The sequence below is a fragment of the Tachyglossus aculeatus genome, chromosome 8, assembly GCF_015852505.1.
Source record: "Tachyglossus aculeatus isolate mTacAcu1 chromosome 8, mTacAcu1.pri, whole genome shotgun sequence".
NCBI lineage: Eukaryota > Metazoa > Chordata > Mammalia > Monotremata > Tachyglossidae > Tachyglossus > Tachyglossus aculeatus.
In genome coordinates, this window is record NC_052073.1 from 24,366,172 (window position 1) to 24,386,952 (window position 20,781).

At 43.3% G+C, this 20,781-nt stretch overlaps 1 protein-coding gene across 4 annotated transcripts in view; it reads right to left on the minus strand.

Annotated features, from left to right (window-relative positions):
- The window catches only part of TOX2 (TOX high mobility group box family member 2), a 291,212-nt gene that overhangs the window by 77,207 nt on the left and 193,224 nt on the right, over window positions 1-20,781 (minus strand). For 3 of the 4 annotated variants that reach the window (XM_038750717.1, XM_038750715.1, XM_038750716.1), the window contains exon 3: window positions 19,041-19,286. The exons of the other annotated variant lie outside the window; for it this stretch is intronic. In XM_038750717.1, coding sequence (XP_038606645.1) covers window positions 19,041-19,286 — 246 coding nt within the window. The remainder of the gene's footprint in view (window positions 1-19,040; window positions 19,287-20,781) is intronic. 4 annotated transcript variants of the gene reach the window in all.

The following is a 20,781-nucleotide window of genomic DNA, read 5'->3' on the forward strand; positions in this document are numbered from 1 at the left end:
GTCCCCTGGCCCTGCTAATCGGTAGTATCTGATCACCTGGAGAATGAAGCAAGTCCGGGGCTGAACAGGAAAACATCCGTGGGACGTTCTGCTTTCTATCCTAAAGTATTTTTGTATTGTACTCTGCACTAACTGTCCATAAAGAAACCCTGTATTGCTTGAAGTTGAGCTGGTCTTGAGTAACAGAGGAAACGCCACCCGTCAACCATCATCTCCTTCCAGTGCAAGAAGTCCTAGTGGTAATAAACTTGCCTATGACACACTCTTTTTAAACACAACTCAGAGTCCGTGAAGTTTTTCTTCCACAGTACCCTTCTCCCCATAAAAGAGGATCCGCTGATGGCCTCTTTAGAGGGGAAGGAGAGGATGGCACATACCCAAAGTTGATCTGTCGGGAGTCCAGAAAAGGCAGATTTGTGAAGAAAATAGATAACTAAGCCTCATCTGGAAAGATGAAGATCGAGTTTGGTAGAGTCACATAGCAGCATCTCCTGGGTTCTCGAACCGCGGTGCCACCTTCCCCGCTATTCAGATGTAATCCGCAATTACAACACCTAATTATTTATCCCCTCTATGCACAGAATTACTTTGATCGCTTCTTCCTGCAGGGAGATCCCAGCTGGATTTTGGCAAAAATGATTTGATGGCAAATGCTCCTAGGATTTTCAGCGACTGTGTGATGCTGCTTGCCCTGATCCTTTTTTTAAGTGGTATTTGTTGAGCGCTTACTATGTGCAAAGCACTGTTCTAAGCATTTGGACTGGGAGTTCCTTGTGAGCAGGGAACGCATCCACCAACTTTGCGGTACTGTACTCTCCCAAGTGCTCGGGAGAGAGCTCTGCACGCAGTAAGCACTCAATAAATACCACTGATTGACTAAGCAAACCTATTTTAGGGATTTCTGGATGCCACTAATAACTGCGATGTCTGTGAAGCACTTACTATGGACCAAGCACTATACCAGGCACTGTGGTAAATACAAGATAGTCGCATAGGACACAGTCCCTATCCCACAGGGAGCTCACAGTTCATATACAGAGGCAGCATGGCTTAGTGGAAAGAGCACAGGCTTTGGAGTCAGAGGTCATGGGTTCAAATCCCGGCTCCGCCAATTGTCAGCTGTGTGACTTTGGGAAAGTCACTTAACTTCTCTGTGCCTCAGTTACTGCATCTGTAAAATGGGGATTAAGACTGTGAGCTCCACGTGGGACAAGCTGATCACCTCGTAAACTCCCCAGCACTTAGAACAGTGCTTTGCACATAGTAAGTGCTTAATAAGTGCCATCATTATTATTATTATAGGCGAAAGAACAGTGACTGGATCTTTATATAAATAAGGAAACTGAGGCATGGAAGTCAAGTGACTGGCCCAAGGTCACCTAATAGCTGTCTCCTGTAATAATAATAATAATAATATATCAACTGTGGTATTTGTGAAGTGCTTACTATGTGCCAGGCACTGGATTAAGCACTGGGGTAGACACAAGATAAGATTTACACAGTCTCCTCATCAGGCATCATCTACATTCATTCAATTGTACTTATTGAGCGCTTACTCTGTGCAGAGCACTGTACTAAGCACGTGTGCTGAAAGTGCCTGCACTTTTTCGAAATGAAAGAGAGAAGCCCTTCACCTTCCCCCTACTTTCCCCAGTGGGGAACATGAGGCTTCCGGCGTGTGTGTGGAAAGCTGTTCCCCCCTCTACTGCAGGCTACTGCCTAGTAGTCACCCCGCTTAGTAGTGGAGGGTCATCAATTACCAATCGGAGGATGTGGCGCTGACAGGATTTGTTTGGACCGGTGATGGTCTCTTGAGGACTGGGGAAGAAGAGAGGACGAGGAACTTCCTAAGCCTGAAAGTGGTCACTGCCCGTTTGCCACAAGGGACCTAAGTGGGACATCCCTGCTTCTTCCAAATATTCCGGGTGTCAGCAGGATGCCTCTCCCACCCCCCGACTTAAAAATGGTACCCTCCCAAGCCCGGAAATCATCTGGTTTCCCAGAGGAATGCCCCTGGGATTTGTCCAGCACTTAGAACAGTGCCCAGCGCTTCGAACAGTAAGCGCTTAATAAATGCCACCATTATTTTTATTATTATTATTGTTAGAGTGTTTGGTGTCTTAGTTTTGAAAATGGAAACCTGGGCCACAAACAGTTCACAACGAGAACTATAGTTCACTATCTAGACTGTGAGTCCACTGTTGGGAAGGGACCATCTCTATCTGTTGCCAACTTGTATTTCCCAAGCGCTTAGTACAGTGCTCTGCACACAGTAAGCGCTCAATAAATACAATTGAATGAATGAATGAATGAATTAGAGAAGCAGCGTGGCTCAGTGGAAAGAGCCCGGGCTTTGGAGTCAGAGGTTATGGGTTCAAATCCGGGCTCCACCAATTGCCAGCTGTGTGACTTTGGGCTAATCACTTCACTTCTCTGTGCCTCAGTTACCTCATCTGTAAAATGGGGATTAGGACCGTGAGCCCCACGTGGGACAACCTGATCACCTTGTAACCTCCCCAGCGCTCAGAGCAGTGCTTTGCACATAGTAAGTGCTTAATAAATGCCATTATTATTATTATTATTATTATTAACGAAGGGCTCTCGATGAGGCATTGGGATGGGAGGGTGGGATTCCAGGGGAGGACATTGACATAAAGGGATGTAAGAATGCCCCAGGTCTGGATATCCTTCTTCCCTTATGAGCTCAACCAAATTCCCCCTGAAAGTGGTGTGGAAGCCCATATCTCCTGCACCCTCAATCCTATTCCTCAAAAGCAAGTAACGCAGCCTGGTGGAAAGAGCACGGGACTGGGAGTTGGAGGACCTGGGTTCTAATCCCGGCTCCGCCACTCACCCACCACATGAGCTTTTCTATGCCTCAGTTTCCTCTTTTTTAAAATGGGGATTAGATGCGAGCCCCCTGTGGGCCAGGGACTGTGCCCACCTGACTCCGTTGCATCACGTACAGTGGTTGGCACGTAATCAGAGCTTAACATTTATTATGATTATTATTCTGGTTGGCGTTGGGTGCAGAGAAGCAGTGGGACTTTGGGTGGACTGCAGTCTTGGTTTTGTTTTGTTGTCTGTCTCCCCCTTCTAGACTGTGAGCCCACTGTTGGGTAGGGACCGTCTCTATGTGTTGCCAACTTGTACTTCCCAAGCGCTTAGTACAGTGCTCTGCATAGAGTAAGCACTCAATAAATACAATTGATTGATTGATTGATTGATTGATAAGGATGTGGGTTCTAATCCTGGCTCCACCACTTCTCTGCTGTGGGACGTTGGGCAAGTCACTTCATTTCGTTGGGCCTCAGTCACCTCATCTGTACAATGGGGATTACGACTGTGAGACCCATGTGGGACATGGATGCATCCAACTTGATTAGCTCGTCTCCACCCCACCGCTCAGTACAGGTCCTGGCGCATAGTAAGCGCTCAACAAATGCCATTAACCAAATAACAACAGCAGTTCACCAGTGGTGTTATGTAGTCAACACACCTCTCTAAGTAAGCAACTCATTTCTGGGAGGGATTTAAACCCTGGAGAGAATCTGGCCCATTCTTTGATTTTTCTCCAAATATAATAATAATAATAATAACTTTGGTATTTGTTAAGCGCTTACTATGTGCAAAGCACTGTTCTAAGCAGGCACACCCTGTCGCCCCCAGCCACACGGCTCCACTTTATGGCCCAGGAGCAGGCCTTCCGAAACAAGTAATGATGACGGTATTTGTTAAGCGCTTACCATGTGCCAGGCACTGTAATAATAATCATCATAATAATAATGACAGCATTTATTAAGCGCTTACTATGTGCAAAGCACTGTTCTAAGCACTGGGGAAGTTACAAGGTGATCAGGTTGTCCCACGTGGGGCTCACAGTCTTCATCCCCATTTTACAGTGAGGTAACTGAGGCACAGAGAAGTGAAGTGACTTGCTCGAAGTCACACAGCTGATAAGTGGTGGAGCCGGGATTTGAACCCATGACCTCTGACTCCAAAGCCCGGGCTCTTTCCACTGAGCCACGATGCTTCTCTGCAAGCAAACTGGACACAGTCCCTGTCCCATGTGGGGCTCACGGTCTCAATCCGCATTTTACAGATGTGGTAATTGAGGCCCAGAGAAATGAAGTGACTTGCCCAAGGCCACACAGCAGGAAAGTGGCAGAGTTGAGATTAGAACCCAGGTCCTTCTGATTCCCAGGCCCGTGTTCTGTCCACTACGCCTTGCTGCTTCTAAGTCCCACGGTCAGTCAGTCCGAGAAATGGAACCGACTGTCACGGGGTCCGACTCCACACTGCTTTTTTTGGGCCAGCCTCAGCCAATTATCTGCATGCTTTTGGCCAGATTGTTTTAATAAAAATCCCCTACCCACTATTTGTTTTCTTTGCTTCAATAATTCAGATGTTTTATTTCCTCTGTATTTTTAAAAATTTATATTACATTTTATTTATATTACTGGCTTTTATGAAAACTCAGATCTCAAAACTGACAAAACCATTAGGTGCATAGATGAGACTGCTTATTATCAACCCAGAGTAGGGAGGAAAAAAACGATTCAAATAAATCCCAAGTTTTATGTTCTCCAGACATTTCACAGAGCAAAAGATGGTTTCTCAGCACTACAGATTGTACATTAAAAGCTCATTTTCAGAACATGATACCAAATATGCACTTGGAGAAAAGAACCATTATGTAGAGTAATATTGAAACTGCATTTTACAAATGTTGTTGCTATTTCCTTCTAGTTCAACTTCATGATTGCATCAGGCCTTCTGAGCAGATTTAAGAGTGATTAACTTTCCTGAGCACAACAGCCAGCTCTTCGGCAAACTGTCAACATATTGAAATTGATATTTTAATTACACTACTAATACATACATGCTGCCGCTATGAAATTTCTCCCAGGCACTACACAAACAGATTATTTACTGCTCCTATTAGGGTTGCAGGGAAGTAAAAGGGGGGGAGGGGGCTGTTTCAAAGTAGCTCAAAAACAAAGCAAAAGGTGTTGAAAATATCTAATGATGAGAAACACACCCATGGCTAGTTAGCTACACCCATGCATTCCCACCTATGTACTGGAGAGACAATGCCCTTGTCGATACTAAAAACCCAGCCACCAAACAGCAGATGGTGGTACTTTTTCTTTAGTTTCTCCTCAGGAGAATCTGGAATTCTGCCATTATTATCATTATTTTTTTTTGGTTGTTGTTGTCCCCAAGGTACCATTTCAACATGGCCTAACGGAAAGAACATGGGATTGGGAATCAGGAGACACTAACCCTGTCTCCGTCTCTGGCCTGCTGTGTGATCTTGGGCCAGTCACTTAACTTCTCTTGGCCCCGGTTTCCTCATTCCTACCTCCTGGATTGAGAGCTTCAAATGGGACTGGGACTGTGTCTGATCTATTTTTTTTCAACCAGTGCACATAGAAAGGGTTGAATAAATACCACAGTTATTATTGTGGTACAATTATTGTACACAGTTATTATTGTGGTACCACAATTATTGTGGTATTGTGGAGGAACAGGCTGATACTCAGAAGAGCCTACTGAAAATAGTTCCTTGCGCTGAGGCAGAAAGTGACCCTTGGTGATTGTAGGCATCTTGAAGGCAGGGATCTTGTCTTCTATTTTGAAGACTCCTGAATTGTTAATAGAGTCCTCTTCCCAAAGTAAGTGCTCAATAAATACTAGTGATTGACCGTGGGCGGGGAATGTTTCTGCTAATTCTGTTGTACTGTACTCTTCCAAGTGCTTAGAGCAGTGCTCTAATAATAGTATACATACCACTGATTGATTGATAGGATATTACTAAGCTACCAAGGTCAGCCAAAGAGTTCAATAAACTCTTTGAAGCAGTGTGGCTCAGTGGCAAGAGCCCGGGCTTGAGGGTCAGAGGTCAGGGGTTCTAATCCCGGCTCCACCACTTGTCAGCTGTGTGACTTGGGGCAAGTCACTTAACTTCTCTGTGCCTCCGTTCCCTCATCTGGAGAATGGGGATTCAGACTGCGAGCCCCACGTGAGACAACCTTGATTACGTTGTATCTCCCCCAAGCACTTAGAAACAGTGCTTAGCATGTAGTAAGCGCTGAACAAATACCAACATCATCATTATTATTATTGATTAACAAGTTAAAATGGAGGAGTCCCAAAGACACCAAAGAAAGGGATTCGTGGTAACTCCAGCAGAAGGAAAGGAAGATATTATGAACAGGGGACAGTGTAAACTTGTTTTCAGGGCAAACGTCCAAATGGAAAAGTTTTGAAGAGGGGAGAGAAAAACTTCTCCATAAGACTCCTGAAAGTGTTGGGTAAACAAGACCCAGATAAAACGCTAAGACATATGTTTGAAGAAATTAAGGATGAACCAACAGCAGGTGATTCGCTCATTCATTTAATTCATTCAGTCGTATTTATTGAGCGCTTATGGCGTACTAAGCACTTGGGAGAGTAAAATACAACAATAAACAAGAGAGGATTCTGGGAGCTCTCTATATTTACAGGATGTTTACCAGGGTCAGGATTTCCCCTCAAACCCTCCAGTCCTTAAGGAATCAAGTGCCTAATTATAGCCATGTAGTCAGTTAATTTACAGATCCAGGGGGCATCACGTAACTAACCGGGGACATGCTATAATATTCCTTTCCCTGGAGCGTCAGCAGCAGTAGAAGCCGAGACATCTCTGCCTGGTGAAGGTACTGAGAACCCTGTATGCCCTCGCTTCTACAGAGGGCCTTTTTACCAAATTCCCGGGGTGCTTTAAAGAACGCCCAAAGAGATTTTCTAGGTAACACTACAGGGTAGCAAGTTCTAAAAAGGAATTACAGCAAAAGCCCTAACGAATATTAAAGCCGAGAGGGAGGCTTTCTTTGCTGATGGGTTTCAGTTTCCAGCTGTCATGTTTGATAGCAGTGAGGAGCATTGGGCAGGGCAAGTAAGTGATTTTTTTTTTCCTTTTGGGATGTCAACTAGGCTCTGGAAAGGTATAAGGATCAAAGATTTTTCCTGGGGTGGCATGCTTTTTTCATCTGGGAGATATCTGGGGGTTATACATCTTCCCTGGGCTAGTACTCATTGTGGAGTGGAGCAGTGAGGCCTAGTGGGAAGAGCACGGGCCTGGGTTCTAATCCCGGTTCTTCTGTCTGCTGTGTGACCCTGGGCAATACACACTATGGTCAAGGAATGTGTCTGTTTACTGTTGTACTCTCCCAAGTGTTTAGTACAGTGCTCTGCGCACAGTTAGCGCTCGATTAATACAATTGACTGACTGACTTAACTTCTCGGAGCCCAAGTTACCTCATCTGTAAAATGGGGTAACTGGGACTGTCAGCCCCATGTGGGCCATGGACTGGGTCCAACCGGATTAGCTTTTGTCTATCCCGGCACTTAGTACAGCGCCCAGCACATAGTAAGCACCTAAATAAATACCATAAAAAAAGGTTCACTGGGGGAGGCTTCCTCCTCATCGGCGAGCCAGAGGACAAGTCGAACAAGACCACCATATCTGGGGATTGGTGCTCAATTTCTAAAATGAACAGCCAATGGGCATCTAATGACATATTTATTACTCATTTATTTATTTATTTATTTATTTATTTTACTTGTACATTTCTAGCCTACTTATTTTATCTTGTTGGTATGTTTGGTTCTGTTCTCTGTCTCCCCCTTTTAGACTGTGAGCCCACTGTTGGGCAGGGACTGTCTCTATGTGATGCCAATTTGTACTTCCCAAGCGCTTAGTACAGTGCTCTGCACATAGTAAGCGCTCAATAAATACGATTGATTGATTGATTGATTGATTGACCGCCACACTAACTCAGCATGGGATGTAACATCAGCTCCCTTCTGCATTTGAATCATGGGACAATGGGAAAATGTTCTGCCAGGTTCTAAGGAACTTTGGGAGGTGAAAGCATGCTCCACTTGAACTTCCTAGATTTGAATCTCTGGTAGTCCCTCACTGGGATGGCTTGCTGAGGAAAAAGACATAAAACTCGCTAGAAAACAGAGACCGAGTAAACTCGGAGAACTAACCACTCAAGGTAAATCATAAACTCCCCTCCCAAAAACATTTTACCGCAAAAACAGTCCACCTTTCACCCTGGAAAGTGAATACTTTTCTGTCCTTTAGTTCAGTAAGAACCATGAGGACTTTTTATATTTATTTATATAAATATATATATATATATATATATATATTTACATCATGCATATTCATTTATAAATTGCTCTCAGACCACCTCATCATTCTTTGGCTTTCCACAGGGAGTGAATTTTTATAACTAAGCTATAAAGCCCTGAAAAACCATCTTTAAAGAAAAAATGCTGACAGATTTTTAACTACAGTAGATGCTAAATTAAGTGTGAGGGATAGGAGAGGAAGAGGAAAGAAACACCATAAAAGAGTTAGTGAAGGCAAAATAATGTTCATTAAAAATAGAAAAACAAACAAAAAAAATCTTTTGTATTCAACTTCACACTCGTACATCATAATGTTCCAGTAAAAGCCCATTTTCCCCTGAGATAATAAAAGAATTGAATTTTTCCTTATCGGTCATCTATTTTTCTAGCTAAAGCTATTACTCCCTCTCTGTGGTTGCTAGGCGACAAGAAATATTAATAGCAGCTTTTATTAGCTTAGCTTTAGCAGCAGAGTACCAGAATGAGAAAATGGAAAACATAAATGTGTTACATAAATCTTTCAACCTTTCAGGGTTTGTGTTAGTCTCTGTTTTCATAATGATTTATTGAAGTGATGGTTCATTTATGAGAAAAAGGAGTGTGAAATAAGAAAACGGAACATTACCCTGAAGGACTGTTTGAAAATAAATAATTATAGGAGGTGAGGAAAAGCTGTTTAAAACCATTTTTCTGAGTTTTATAAAATTTAAAAAGACATATTTCTTTCATTTACTGCCTCAGATAAAAACACTAGCGGGGAATTTCAATGTGAGCTCTGGTTAATACCAAGAAAACTCCATACGTCTGGAGCGCTGCCCCTTCCATCTTTCCCCGGTGGGGCCCGTGTCAGGAATCTAGTCCTCCTAAGTGGTTGCTAATAAGGAGAGCTACAAATTAGAGAAAACCGAAGTTGAGTGGATTGGACAGCTCAAGGCAGGTGCAGAACTTTAAGAGCAACAAATTAGATTGCTGCCTACCCATTCTTCCATTTTGACAACCTCCCCCGACGCCCGGGCGGCTCCCCAACCAACATTTCTGGTGTTCTGGGAGATGGTTCCAGGCTTGTGCTGCAGGACTGCGAAACAAGAGCTGTTGGGATGTAACTGAGGGGTGGAAAGGCCACCTCCAGTGGTTTGCTACCTCCTCAGAACTACATGGGGATGAGGCCAAATCCACCGTTCCCAACTGAGCCGAATCCTGGCCTGGTCCTCGAGCAGGAAGACTTGACCTCGATTCTGTTAACACTTATAGCTTCCACAGGGCTCCTTCAGGGCACCTAACTGCAGCGTGGCCAAATGGATAGCGCACGGGCCTGCGAATCAGAGGACCGGGTTCTAATCCGAGCTCCACCACTTGCCTGCTGTGTGACCTTGGATGAGTCCCTTACCTTTTCTGTGCCTAAGTTCCCTCTACTGTAAAATGGGGGATGCAATACCTATTCTCCCTCCAACTTGGACATTGAGCTCCATGTGGGACAGGGACTCCATACGACCTGATTTTCTCGTATTTATCTCAGCGCTTAATACAATATTTAGGCTTGACGAATACCATCTTTTTTTATTTGAATTTTTCCTTTTTGAAAAGGGTGGACATAGGTGGAGTTGGGAAAGCTAGAGAAGGGTTCATTTTCCCAAGGCAAGTTGTCCATGGAGTGTTAGTCTTGCTTCCCTGCTGTTCCTTTTGGCTGCAACTGATCTCCTCCCCTGCTCCCCCCGACCACCACACACACTCTGAAAACTGTACTGATGTTCTCTACTTAAAATGCAAATTTATTTCTGATGCCATCGCTGGGGTTTTTGAGCGCTGAACAGAGATAGATAGGCCGCACGGAGGCCACTCAGTTGAAAAATCCAAACCTCAGCAATGATGAAAAAAAATTCAAAAATTTTCTGGATAAAATAAACCTTTTTCATTTCTCAAAAAGTGAGGAGAGGTCTTCTCTACAAGTCAAAGGGAAGCAGAGTTTCCAGGAGGAAAGCCTCTTTTCACCTGAAATTCTCTAGAATTTGCAACTAAGCAGGTGCATATCCCCGATCCTCACCTTCACCGCACCTCCCCACCGCCACCCCCATATTTAAGTATAAATATCTTATATTCTCTCTAACCTCCCCACAGCTGTAATTCATTTTAGTGCTCTCTCCCCTGCTAGCTAGATGTTAAGAATCTTGAGGGTAAGGTTCATGTGTGCTAATTCTGTTGTACTCTCCTAAGCACTTAATACAGTGCTGGGCACACAGTAGATGCTCAATAAATGCTGTTGATTGACTGATTTAAAGCCTGGGCTTTCAGGGGGCGCAAATAATATCCTGTGACTTCTGGACTCTCACTTTAATTTGGCCAAATGTGGAGTCACAGGTTGACATAAAACTTGCTATACTCCCAGATTACCTTCATTTGAAGTAAAAAAAAAAAAATGAGAAATTAAAAAAAAACCCAAAATCCACCATCAAGAAGAAAAAAATCCCTTTTGAAATGGGATTTCTTGGGTTAACAAAGCATTGGGAATGAGCAGAGTTGCCATTAAAGTATTTTGTTGTGTTTTTAATATGTACTGCCTTTTCTGGTCTTATTTTCATCTCGTTATTCCTAGTTAAGTTTCTGCACTTCACTCAGCTTTGAATGAGGTGAAAGGGGCAGGTTTCACTGGTTTATAGTCTATTTTTACTTAGTTTCACTTTCTGGTTCTCATGGACGGAGAGAAAGCTTATTGTGTTTGAATTTCCATCCCTGCAGGAGAAGATTTAAATAAGAAAAACGGGCTGTTTCCATTGAAATCTTTGAGAAAATATTACAAAACCTTAGTATGAAAAGAAAATTCAAAACCTCGGTCTGAGGCCCAAACTAAAAGGCTGCATCCCTTCAAATAGGTGGATAAGCATGAACCTGCCTTTACATGAATGTGTGCCTAATTATGTGTGCCCATAAAATTACTGCAGAATTTTTAAGCTTACTCTTATTGATGTCCCCACCCTCTTCAAAAGAGAAAAATAGCTTTATTCCTTCCTCTCTCTCTCATCATTTCAGTCCCTCTAACATTTAAATGGGCCTAGGGTGAGTTGTTTCTTTAAACTGAAAGCAAATCAAAACGATATGGCTTTGCATCTGAAAATACCTATCTGTGCATATCAGCACCTTGCTCGCCTTGGCTTTTTTACTGGTTGTAATTAAAAAGGGAAGAGCAGAGAGCTATTCTACTAGGCCCTACAAAAACTGCTCTAATTTTTCTTCCCTGAACTACTTGAGCGATTACCAAAATGTGCATTATCTCTGCCTTTGTTCAGTCCGGGATCCAGGAACAACTGTAGTCATACATGGATAAAGAAATCCTTCCTAGAGACAGTTAAGAGGTTAATTTGGGGGACCTTAAAACTTGGATTGGTCCCAAACCCTCCTCTCTGCTTATTCCATATGATTAGATCTCTCAGCCAAGGAACGATTCAGAACAATTAATGCTACTACTACTAATAATAATCGAGCATTTTTTAAGCATTTACTATGTGCCAAGCACTGGGATGAATACAATCAGATGAGATGTAGTCGCCGCCCGGTGTGAGGCTCACATTTAATCCCCAGATGAGGAAACTGAGGCACAGGGATGGTGTTACTCACACACGGTCACACAACCAGCAAGTGGCAAAGCTGGGGCTAAAAACCCTGATTCCCAATCCCGTGCAGATTCTCAGCCTCGATAAGAACTTCTCATAATTGGTAAGAACCTTCAGCTTCCTGGTCTGTCCTTGTAGGCTTGGGAGTTTTCTGAGAATTTGTCATTTCAGGAAAAATAGGAACCTCTGGGCTGTCCTTGGTCTTTCCTGCTCCCACCTTTGGCAAATATTTTGTCAGTTTGTTTCCACTGAATTCAGGGTGACCAAACCAAACCAACCCACTGTATAACAAGCACTAAGATTTGTGCATCTAATGCAAAGTCTGAGCACTGCAGGGAAAATGTGAAACTTCTGATTATGTGGGAGACATTCACTGGGAAGCCTGAAGATATGAGGGGAGAGTAACGAAAAGCTCTCTCCCTACTTTCACCAAAGGTAACATTGAAAAAAAAAATCCTAAGAAAAGCTTCTTTTTCAAACCTGATTGGGAGATCTGTATGTTTTCATGGAAAAGAGACAAAAGATTAGAACTCTAAATTGGTGCCCCCAAAAGGTGGGCGTGACTTAATGGAAAGAGCCTGGGAGTCATAGGACCTGGGTTCTAATCCCGGCTCTGCCGCTTAACTGCTGTGTGCGGGCTTGGGCAAGTCACTTTGATTCTCTGTGCCTCAGTTCTCTCATGTGCAAAATGAGCCCCATGGGGGACATGGACCGGGTCCAACTAATTATCCTGTATCTACCCCAGCACTTAGTACAGTACCTGGCACATAGGAAGCACTTAAAGAATACCATAAACAAAAGGAGAACCTCATGTTGATTTTGTAAAAGTTACTTAAGGAAGACAATCACGCTTAGGTCCCTCAATCAAAGCAGAAAAGAGTTCAGAAATTGTTTAACTGGGCAGTCTATTTCCACTTCATCACTACTTCAAGTCTCTTCTGATAGCAGAAACTCCTCTGCCTAGCCAAAGGTAAAAGAGAAATGAGAAAAATCTCTTTTGTTCCCAGAGAGTCCCTGTCCTGAGGCAGCAAATTAGTGGGATGGGCCCATTTTAGAGTCGCCTGATTTTGAACAAGGGTTGGGCTTCAGAGAAAGGACAGAAGGAACCAAGAGAGTCATGGTCTTGACGTGGGTTGCAGGGAGGCTATCTTCCCTCAGATGAAGATATTCCCAATGGCTCAGGTGGTCTGAATTAAGCCCAGCAACACTCCAGGATGTACATTTTGAGCTCATAATGGTATCTCTTGTTGTTGGTTGCTAGGCACAAGGCTGAAAGCCAAGAGCCATTAGCTGCCACGAGATGGGCCATTATCCTACCATAATCAACTCCACTGAATGCCTTATCAGGATCATAAAATATTGAACTCTGAAGGGAAAACATGTTCTACATGAGGAAGAATAAATGGAACCCTCTTGAGGAGAAGGAAATTTCTTCCGTTAGGTGAAAGGTCAGAAAAGCAGTGTGGCCCAGTGGAAAGAACACAGGCCTGGGAATCAGAGGACTGGGTTCTAATCTGGGCTCTGCCAGTTACCTGCTGTGTGACCTAGGTCAAGTCACTTAACTTCTCTGTGCCTCAGTCCCCTCATCTGCAAAATGGAAATGCAAAGCAGAAGCACCTGTTCTCTCTCCTACTTAGACTGTGAGCCCCATTTGGGACCTGATGATCTTGTATTTAGTACAGTGTTCAGCATATAGTAAGTGCTTAACAAAAACCACAATTAAATGAACAGTGAGTGCAGGAATTGGACAGTGTGGTGGGAATGCCACACTCCAGAATATTAAAAGGATGCAGATCTGAGGGAAAGGCCATCGCTTTCGCCAAACTATTTTCCTTCTCTTCTACTTTCCAAGAAAGGGAGATAGTGGTACGTAGTTATAAATACTGTCAGTTGATTATTGAAGAGCTACTGAGTGCGGAGAAGTGTACTAAGTGCTTGGGAGAACATGACAGAACTAACAAACATATCTCACCTCAAAGAGTTTACAGTCTAGTAGGAGACACAGACACTAATCTATTGGAGGAAGTAACACAGTTTGTAAGATATGTACTTAAGTGTTTTAGGTGGTTGTGAATACTTTTTTTAAATGGCGCCTAGCAGGCTTCAGGTACTGTTCTAAGCACTGGGGTAGAGACAAGGCAATCAGGACGGACACGGTCCCTGTCCCGCGTGGGGCTCACAGTCTTAATCCCCATTTTACAGATGAGGTAACTGTGGCACAAAGAAGTGAAGTGACTTGCTCAAGGTCAGACAGCAGACAAGTGGTGGAGTCAGGATTGGAACCCAGGATCTTCTGACTCCCATGCCTCTGCTCTATCCATTAGGCCATCCTGCTTCTCTTAAGCTCTACTTCCGCTATAAGCTCCTCTTTAGACTGTAAACTTCTTGGGGTCAGGAATAATGCTTCTGCTGCATTATATTCTCCCACACTGTTCGTACAGTGCTCTGCACACAGTGAGCGCTCAATAAAGATCACTGATTGATTCATAAGAGTTTAGTTTTGGACATAGGGAGCTTGAGATGCCAGTAGGACATTCAAGCACAGATGTCCTGGTCACATGAGGAAATGCAGAATTGCAGAGAAGGAGAGGTCAGGGCTGGAAAAGGAGATTTGGGAGTTGCCCACGTGTAACCATGGGAATGGATGAATTTCCCCACTTAGAAAAGCCAGTGAAAAAGATCAAGAAGGATTGGCCAGAGAAGTAAGATGGGAATAAATATTGCTGAGTGATTGATTGATCTTTGGACTGTGTTATGTTTAGACCCTTCCTTCACCTCCCTACCTCTATCTCCAGTTCTTGGGAAGGCTTGTCATATACCCAACGTGGACACGGGGAAAACGGGAATTGGACAACACTGCTCTGTATAAAAAGTCCCAAACCTCACCCTTGTAGTCTCAGGCTGGGATCATATTTGGGAGAGACAGATGGTTAGTGGACACACGGACAAAACCACCTATACCCTCTAAAAAATCTTTTCAGCCGAAAGTCTTCAAGCGCTTATTACAGTGCTCTGCACACTCAATAAATACTGTTGATTGATTAAGCAAGGGAGGCCCAGAATGCAATGGAGGGTATTTATCGACATCGTATGCCCCAAAGTGTTTATTCAGGTTTCATCTCTTCATCTCAAGGCAGTTTTAAGAGGTCAAAAGCCATAAGGTTCTGTTGAAAGCAACTGGACTAAATGAACTTGCCCTGTCTGGATCTGAGAAATGGGCTCAGTTCCTTCCAAATTCCCCAGGTAGATGTTCCCCAGGTCACAGTTGGCTAGCTCTCAGATTCCGACATCATCAAGTAGCATCAAAAGCACCGGAAAGTATTCCACGGCCTTGATCTGAGGCCCAGGTATGCTTACTGAATCCCTTGGGGTCCCCAAGGCCTCCATGAAATGAGAAGCAGCATGGCTCAATGGAAAGAGCATGGACTTCGGAGCCAGATGTCATGGGTTCTAATCCTGGCTCTGCCACTTGTCAGCTGTGTGACTTTGGGCAAGTCACTTCACTTCTCTGTGCCTCAGTTCCCTCATCTGTAAAATGGGGATTAAGACCGTGAGCCCCACGTGGGTCAACCTGATCACCTTGTATCCCCCCCAGTGCTTAGAACAGTGCTTCACCTGTAGTAAGTGCTTAACGAATGCCATCATTATTATTATTGTGAAATGAATTCCCCATTGGCTGATGATGAGGCGACCATCTTTGGATACACCTTCCCTTATCTGATCTCACACATCTCCGAGGCTTCGGTAACACTTCACCTTTGAAAATTTTCCTCAAGCCAGGATGGCAAAGCCACTATTGCCCAGATGATTCAATTCAATCCTCCTCATCCCACCACCCCGCTTTCTGAGGGAAAATGAGGAAAAAGTGGAGATTTCTGCTTGAGTTACCCACATACTTTGCTTTGTTTCACGTGGATCCACCCCTTCTCGTACCCAGTGAGAGTAAAACGAAGAGAAAAGAAAATGCGGTGAAGTTGGATGTCTCTTTGTTGTACGTAACAGGAGCCGAGGGATTTTCTTTCTGTTCTCCGCTTACAGAACCCCAAGCCCCTTATCTCCCGTAGCTTCGTCATGATTTATTGTGGTGATGTTGCATTTGTAAAACAGAACCATAAAATAAGAAAGTGAACATTTCCCAAGGACTACTCAAAAATAAATTATTTCAGACATAACAGAAGCTGCCTAATACATTCCACTCTTCCTGGTTTCTTGGGGTATTTTAGAAACTGATTTATAAGTTCAATATCTCCTTTCAAAATGAGACAATCAACACAGGATAAAATTATCGAGTTATGAAAATAGGGGTCAGATTGAGGTGCAGTGCTTTAAATTAAACTTGAAAAAAATATCTTTCATACCAAATTGACTCTTTTTGTCTGGGAAATGAATGTTTAATCAGCTAAGACCAAAAAAAGAAGCCTTAAGCGTATTTAATTTAGTAAAATATTCTCACCAACAATGTTTCCTCAAAAACAGAAAATGCTTACTTCCATTCTCTTTCCAAATTGCGGGCAATCAAGGGGTTCAGAAAAAAGAAAGGTTTCAGTTTACACAACCCAATGCAAGTAGATTGGTGTGCAATAATCTGAATAATTCAACTCAAACCCCACTGCTCTTTCCTAAATTACAGGGTGAAAGTCTTACTGGGATCTGTGCAGTCAGTCTGTATCAACCAGTCTTTAGGCATTTCTCAACTATGATCATTAAGAAGCAACGTGGCTTAGTGGAAAGAGTACAGGCTTGGGAGTCAGAGGTCGTGAGTTCTAATCTTGGGCTCTGCCACTTGGTTGCCATGTGACCTTGGTCAAGTCACTTAACTTCTCTGTGCCTCAGTTACCTCATCTGTAAAATGGGGATTAAGACTGTGAGCCCCACGTGGGATAACCTGATTGCCTTGTATCTACCCCAGCGCTTAGAACAGTGCTTGGCACACAGTAAGCGCTTAACAAATATCATAATTATTGTTATCATTATTATTGCAAATCAGCTAACACAATACCACCATAGAGAAGCAGCCCAGCCTAGGAGAAACAGCATGGGTCTGGGAGTCCGAGGAGCTGGGTTCTAATCCGGCTCTGCCACTGTCTGCTGTGTGACGTTGGGCAAGTCACTTCACTTTTGTGCCTCAGTTTCCCCAACTGTAAAATGGGGGTTCAATGCCTGTTCTCCCTCCTACTTAAGACTGTGAGCCCCATGAAAGACAAGGACTGTGTCCGACCTAATCCATCTGTACCTACCCCAGTGCTTGGAACAGTGTTTGACACACTGTAAGCGCTTAAAAAGTACCGTAAAACAAATATATGTGTGTGTGCACACATTACGTATAAAATTGACCTATCGTATTGCACTTTATATGCCCTTTGTATTTATATATTGGATTGTACTCTCTAGAGGATATACACAGAGTGCAATAGAATAGATATATTGTATATTGAATATGTACCTATACCCTATCTAGGGTGGCACTGTATTTTCTGTGTGTATATAAATAGTATTGCAATATGCCTTACATATATGCATATACTGTAGTGCACTCTCTATAGCAGATACAACAGATACATTTCACATTGAATTTATACACATGCCCTAACTAGAGTGGCACTGTATTGTGTGTGTGTGTATGTGTGTGTGTGTGTGTGTTTGTGTGTATACATGTGTAGTATTGAACCCTCCCAAGTGCTTACTGCAGTGCTCAATACATACCATTGACTGATTTCCTTAGTGCCCTCCCTGCTTAATCCCTTAAGGTGTATGTTTTGAAAAAGAAAGTGTCTACCGAAATTCCACAGGGCCCTCATAAATTTCTCTCTTTGAACCCCTGGATGTTGCTTGCCTCCTTCTCTTAAGAACCACCTCCAATTTAATGAAATTCCCCTACCCGTTTCTCTCAGGTACAGGTGACATTCTGCTCTGTGGATACTATGCTGGTTATTGTAAGTATTTTGGTTTCCTAAAATGGAAATTAGAATACCAATTCGCCTTAATGGCATTCACGTTGTACGTGAACCAAGCAAAATGGAATCTATTCCCTACTGATGCATTCAAATGGCATCTGTAAAAGTCAATAGAATTAGAGAAAGGAGATAAACTCAACTGGTGTTGTGAAACAGATGTGCTAAGTGGGAAAATAGAATTCAACAATTTCCTTATTAATTTTTATTCCATTCTTTAATCCAAGAAAGAAGTCTTGCAAGATGATGGCTGAGAGCCTGCAAATCATTGTGATTATGTAAACATTTTTCCCCTGATTTCTCTTGGGACCTACGGTTTTTTTGGTTCTGATTTTTGTTCTTGTTTTTTTCCCATTATTTTCCAAACTCCAAGCCATAAGGGGCTCAGAGAATCAGTTCCTGGATCGGTCACTGGACTGGCAAATATGATCCCAATTTTAGTTCTCCGGGCCTGTGTAATTTCAGGGAACAGATTCACTTCTTTTAACAGGACCTTGAGAGTTCTATGTGGTCCACTGCTTGATTTCTGCTATTTGATCAAATGGGTAGTTTCCCTCTGAATTTTAAATTCACCGAATAAAGTGGAGGAGAGGGCACAGACTAACACAACCTCACCAAATCAGATTGGATAGGGCTATAGTTTCAGACGTGTTTTATGAGGGCATCTTCTGCCCAGTGGAAAAATCAACCTCACTCCCTTCAGTTCTAGGGAGTAGACAAAGCAGAATGGAGGCAATTAGCTGGGAGCATCTGGGAGAGACACAAAAATCCGGTTCTGAGGAATCCATTTGGTTTGTGGAACTAGGGGATTCAGATTGACTACCTATACACACATACACACACACAAATGGCCTGCGTGCTCAAAGATGACACTACGGAAGATGAGACATTCTCCACTGATAACTGTTCAGCTCTCCAATTCACTTTCGCTGATTAGTGGGGTCTGCTATTGTGAATGGCTGAGCTAGAGAATAAACAGTTCCTGAATTCTACTGGGCTCTTCTACAGTGCCCCCTCCTCCTTCAACCCCCACTCCACTAGAACATCCAGGAGGCATCCGCTAGAACGAAATTTCCTAAAACGCCGCAAATTGGATCGTCCAAGCGACCAAAACTGAAGACAGTCTGACGATTCCATCAAAACAGACACCAGATATGAAGCTGCTCTCCTTTCGTTCCGGTTAACGAGGAGGCGATACTGAGGAATAGCATTTACATTTAGCCTACAAGTGATGTTTGCGACACAGTTCACAGTGAATTTTTACAGTGGTAAACGAAAGAGAGAAAATGTTACTCACAGTAGGCAGTTGACTGGAGAGGAGATGTCCATCCTGACTCAACATATTGGATACCATGATGGCAGGAAGATCCATGTTTTGATAGGGATATGCTGGTATCAGACTATTTGGAGGAAGGCTGTGGCACAGTGTGGGATATCCGCTTTCATGGTCGACCAAGTGAAGGAGAGAGGGGTCTGGGAGATTAGGAGGAGTTATAGGAGGGATTTCATAGTCTTCATTATTCTCACTTTGACCATTATAAGTCTAAAATATTAAAAGGATATTTGCTTAATGTATCACTTCCTTACTACTAGAAAAGAATAAAAAAAAACATTTATAACACAAAGAAACTGTATTTCCCTTAACCATTGAGTGAACTCAGTTGGTCTAAGACCATTGTTTCCCAGGGTTAGCAAACACCGATTTTTCAGCCTCTCCTGTCATTTTCACCACCTTAGTATCTTTGGAATGGGAAAGGGACAGGGGAAGGGGACTTCTTAGCCAATATTCCCTAAAACTGCATCTCAACGGGTCGGTTCAAGGCTGTTGCACTGATTTGAAGATATTGTGAGGTGTTCCCATGTATATATACACACCTGTGCCCTGAGGATTCAATACATACCATTGACTGATTTTCTTTGTGCCCTCACTGCTTAATCCCTCAAGGTGCATGTTTTGGAAAAGAAACTGTCTACCAGAATTCCACAGGGCCTGCATACATTTCTCTCTTTGGACCCCTGGATCATGCTTGCCTCCTTCTCTTCAATTTAATGAAATTCCCTTACCTGTTTCTGTGTCTTTGGAATGGGAAAGGGGCAGGGGAAGGGGCCTTCTTAGCCAATATTCCCTAAAACTGCTTCTCAATGGGTCGGTTCAAGGCTGTTGCACTGATTTGAAGATGTTGTGAGGTGTTCCCATGTATATATACACACCTGTGCCCTGAGGATTCTGTCCTCTGTGGCCCTGGGGAAAAAATAATAATTAAGCCCCCGGGGCCTCTGTCTACTAATTAATCACTGAAGCTGGCACCTTCTTTAGGGAAGTCGAGATGTGAGGCAACTCTTCCAACTGTTCAAACAAAACCCCACCCTTGTCTTAACGGTAGATGCAATTGCAATTAAAAATGAGGTTGGGCACAAAATGAGCGATCTGGATACTGGCTTTAAATCTCCTCTTCTCTTTGCTAGATCTGGCTTTGGAACAGGCCTACTAGCACAATCAGAAGAAACACAGTGTCTGAATAAAACATGAGATTGGGTCACAGAGTACTTGGGTCCAATCTGATAACCTTGCATCTGCTATCTTTTTTCCTCCCAAGCCTATCTTCTAACTGAACCTCACTCTGGATTCTTTGGGGTCTGTCTCTTTGTTCACGCTGTTTTCCCCAACTTGGAACTCCTTCCCTCCCGTCTCCCTTCCCATATCTGAGAGAGCCCAGGTCTCTGCACATTTAAAGCCTTCCTAAAATTCCATCTCCTCCAGTAAGCGTTCCATGATTACCCTGGGCCACATCATCCCTTCAACCAACTTTGGTACTTATTTACTTTATATGCTGCCGACTTGTACTTCCCAAGTGCTTAGTACAGTGCTCTGCACACAGTAAGCGCTCAATAAATTCGATTGAATGAATGAATGAATTTACACCCACCTTCATTTCACTAATTTGTCCTTCCCACTACTGGCCCTCCCTCCCATTTATTTAGATCTATACCCTTTAAACACATGATATTAACTTCACTTCCAAGCCCCACAGCATTTA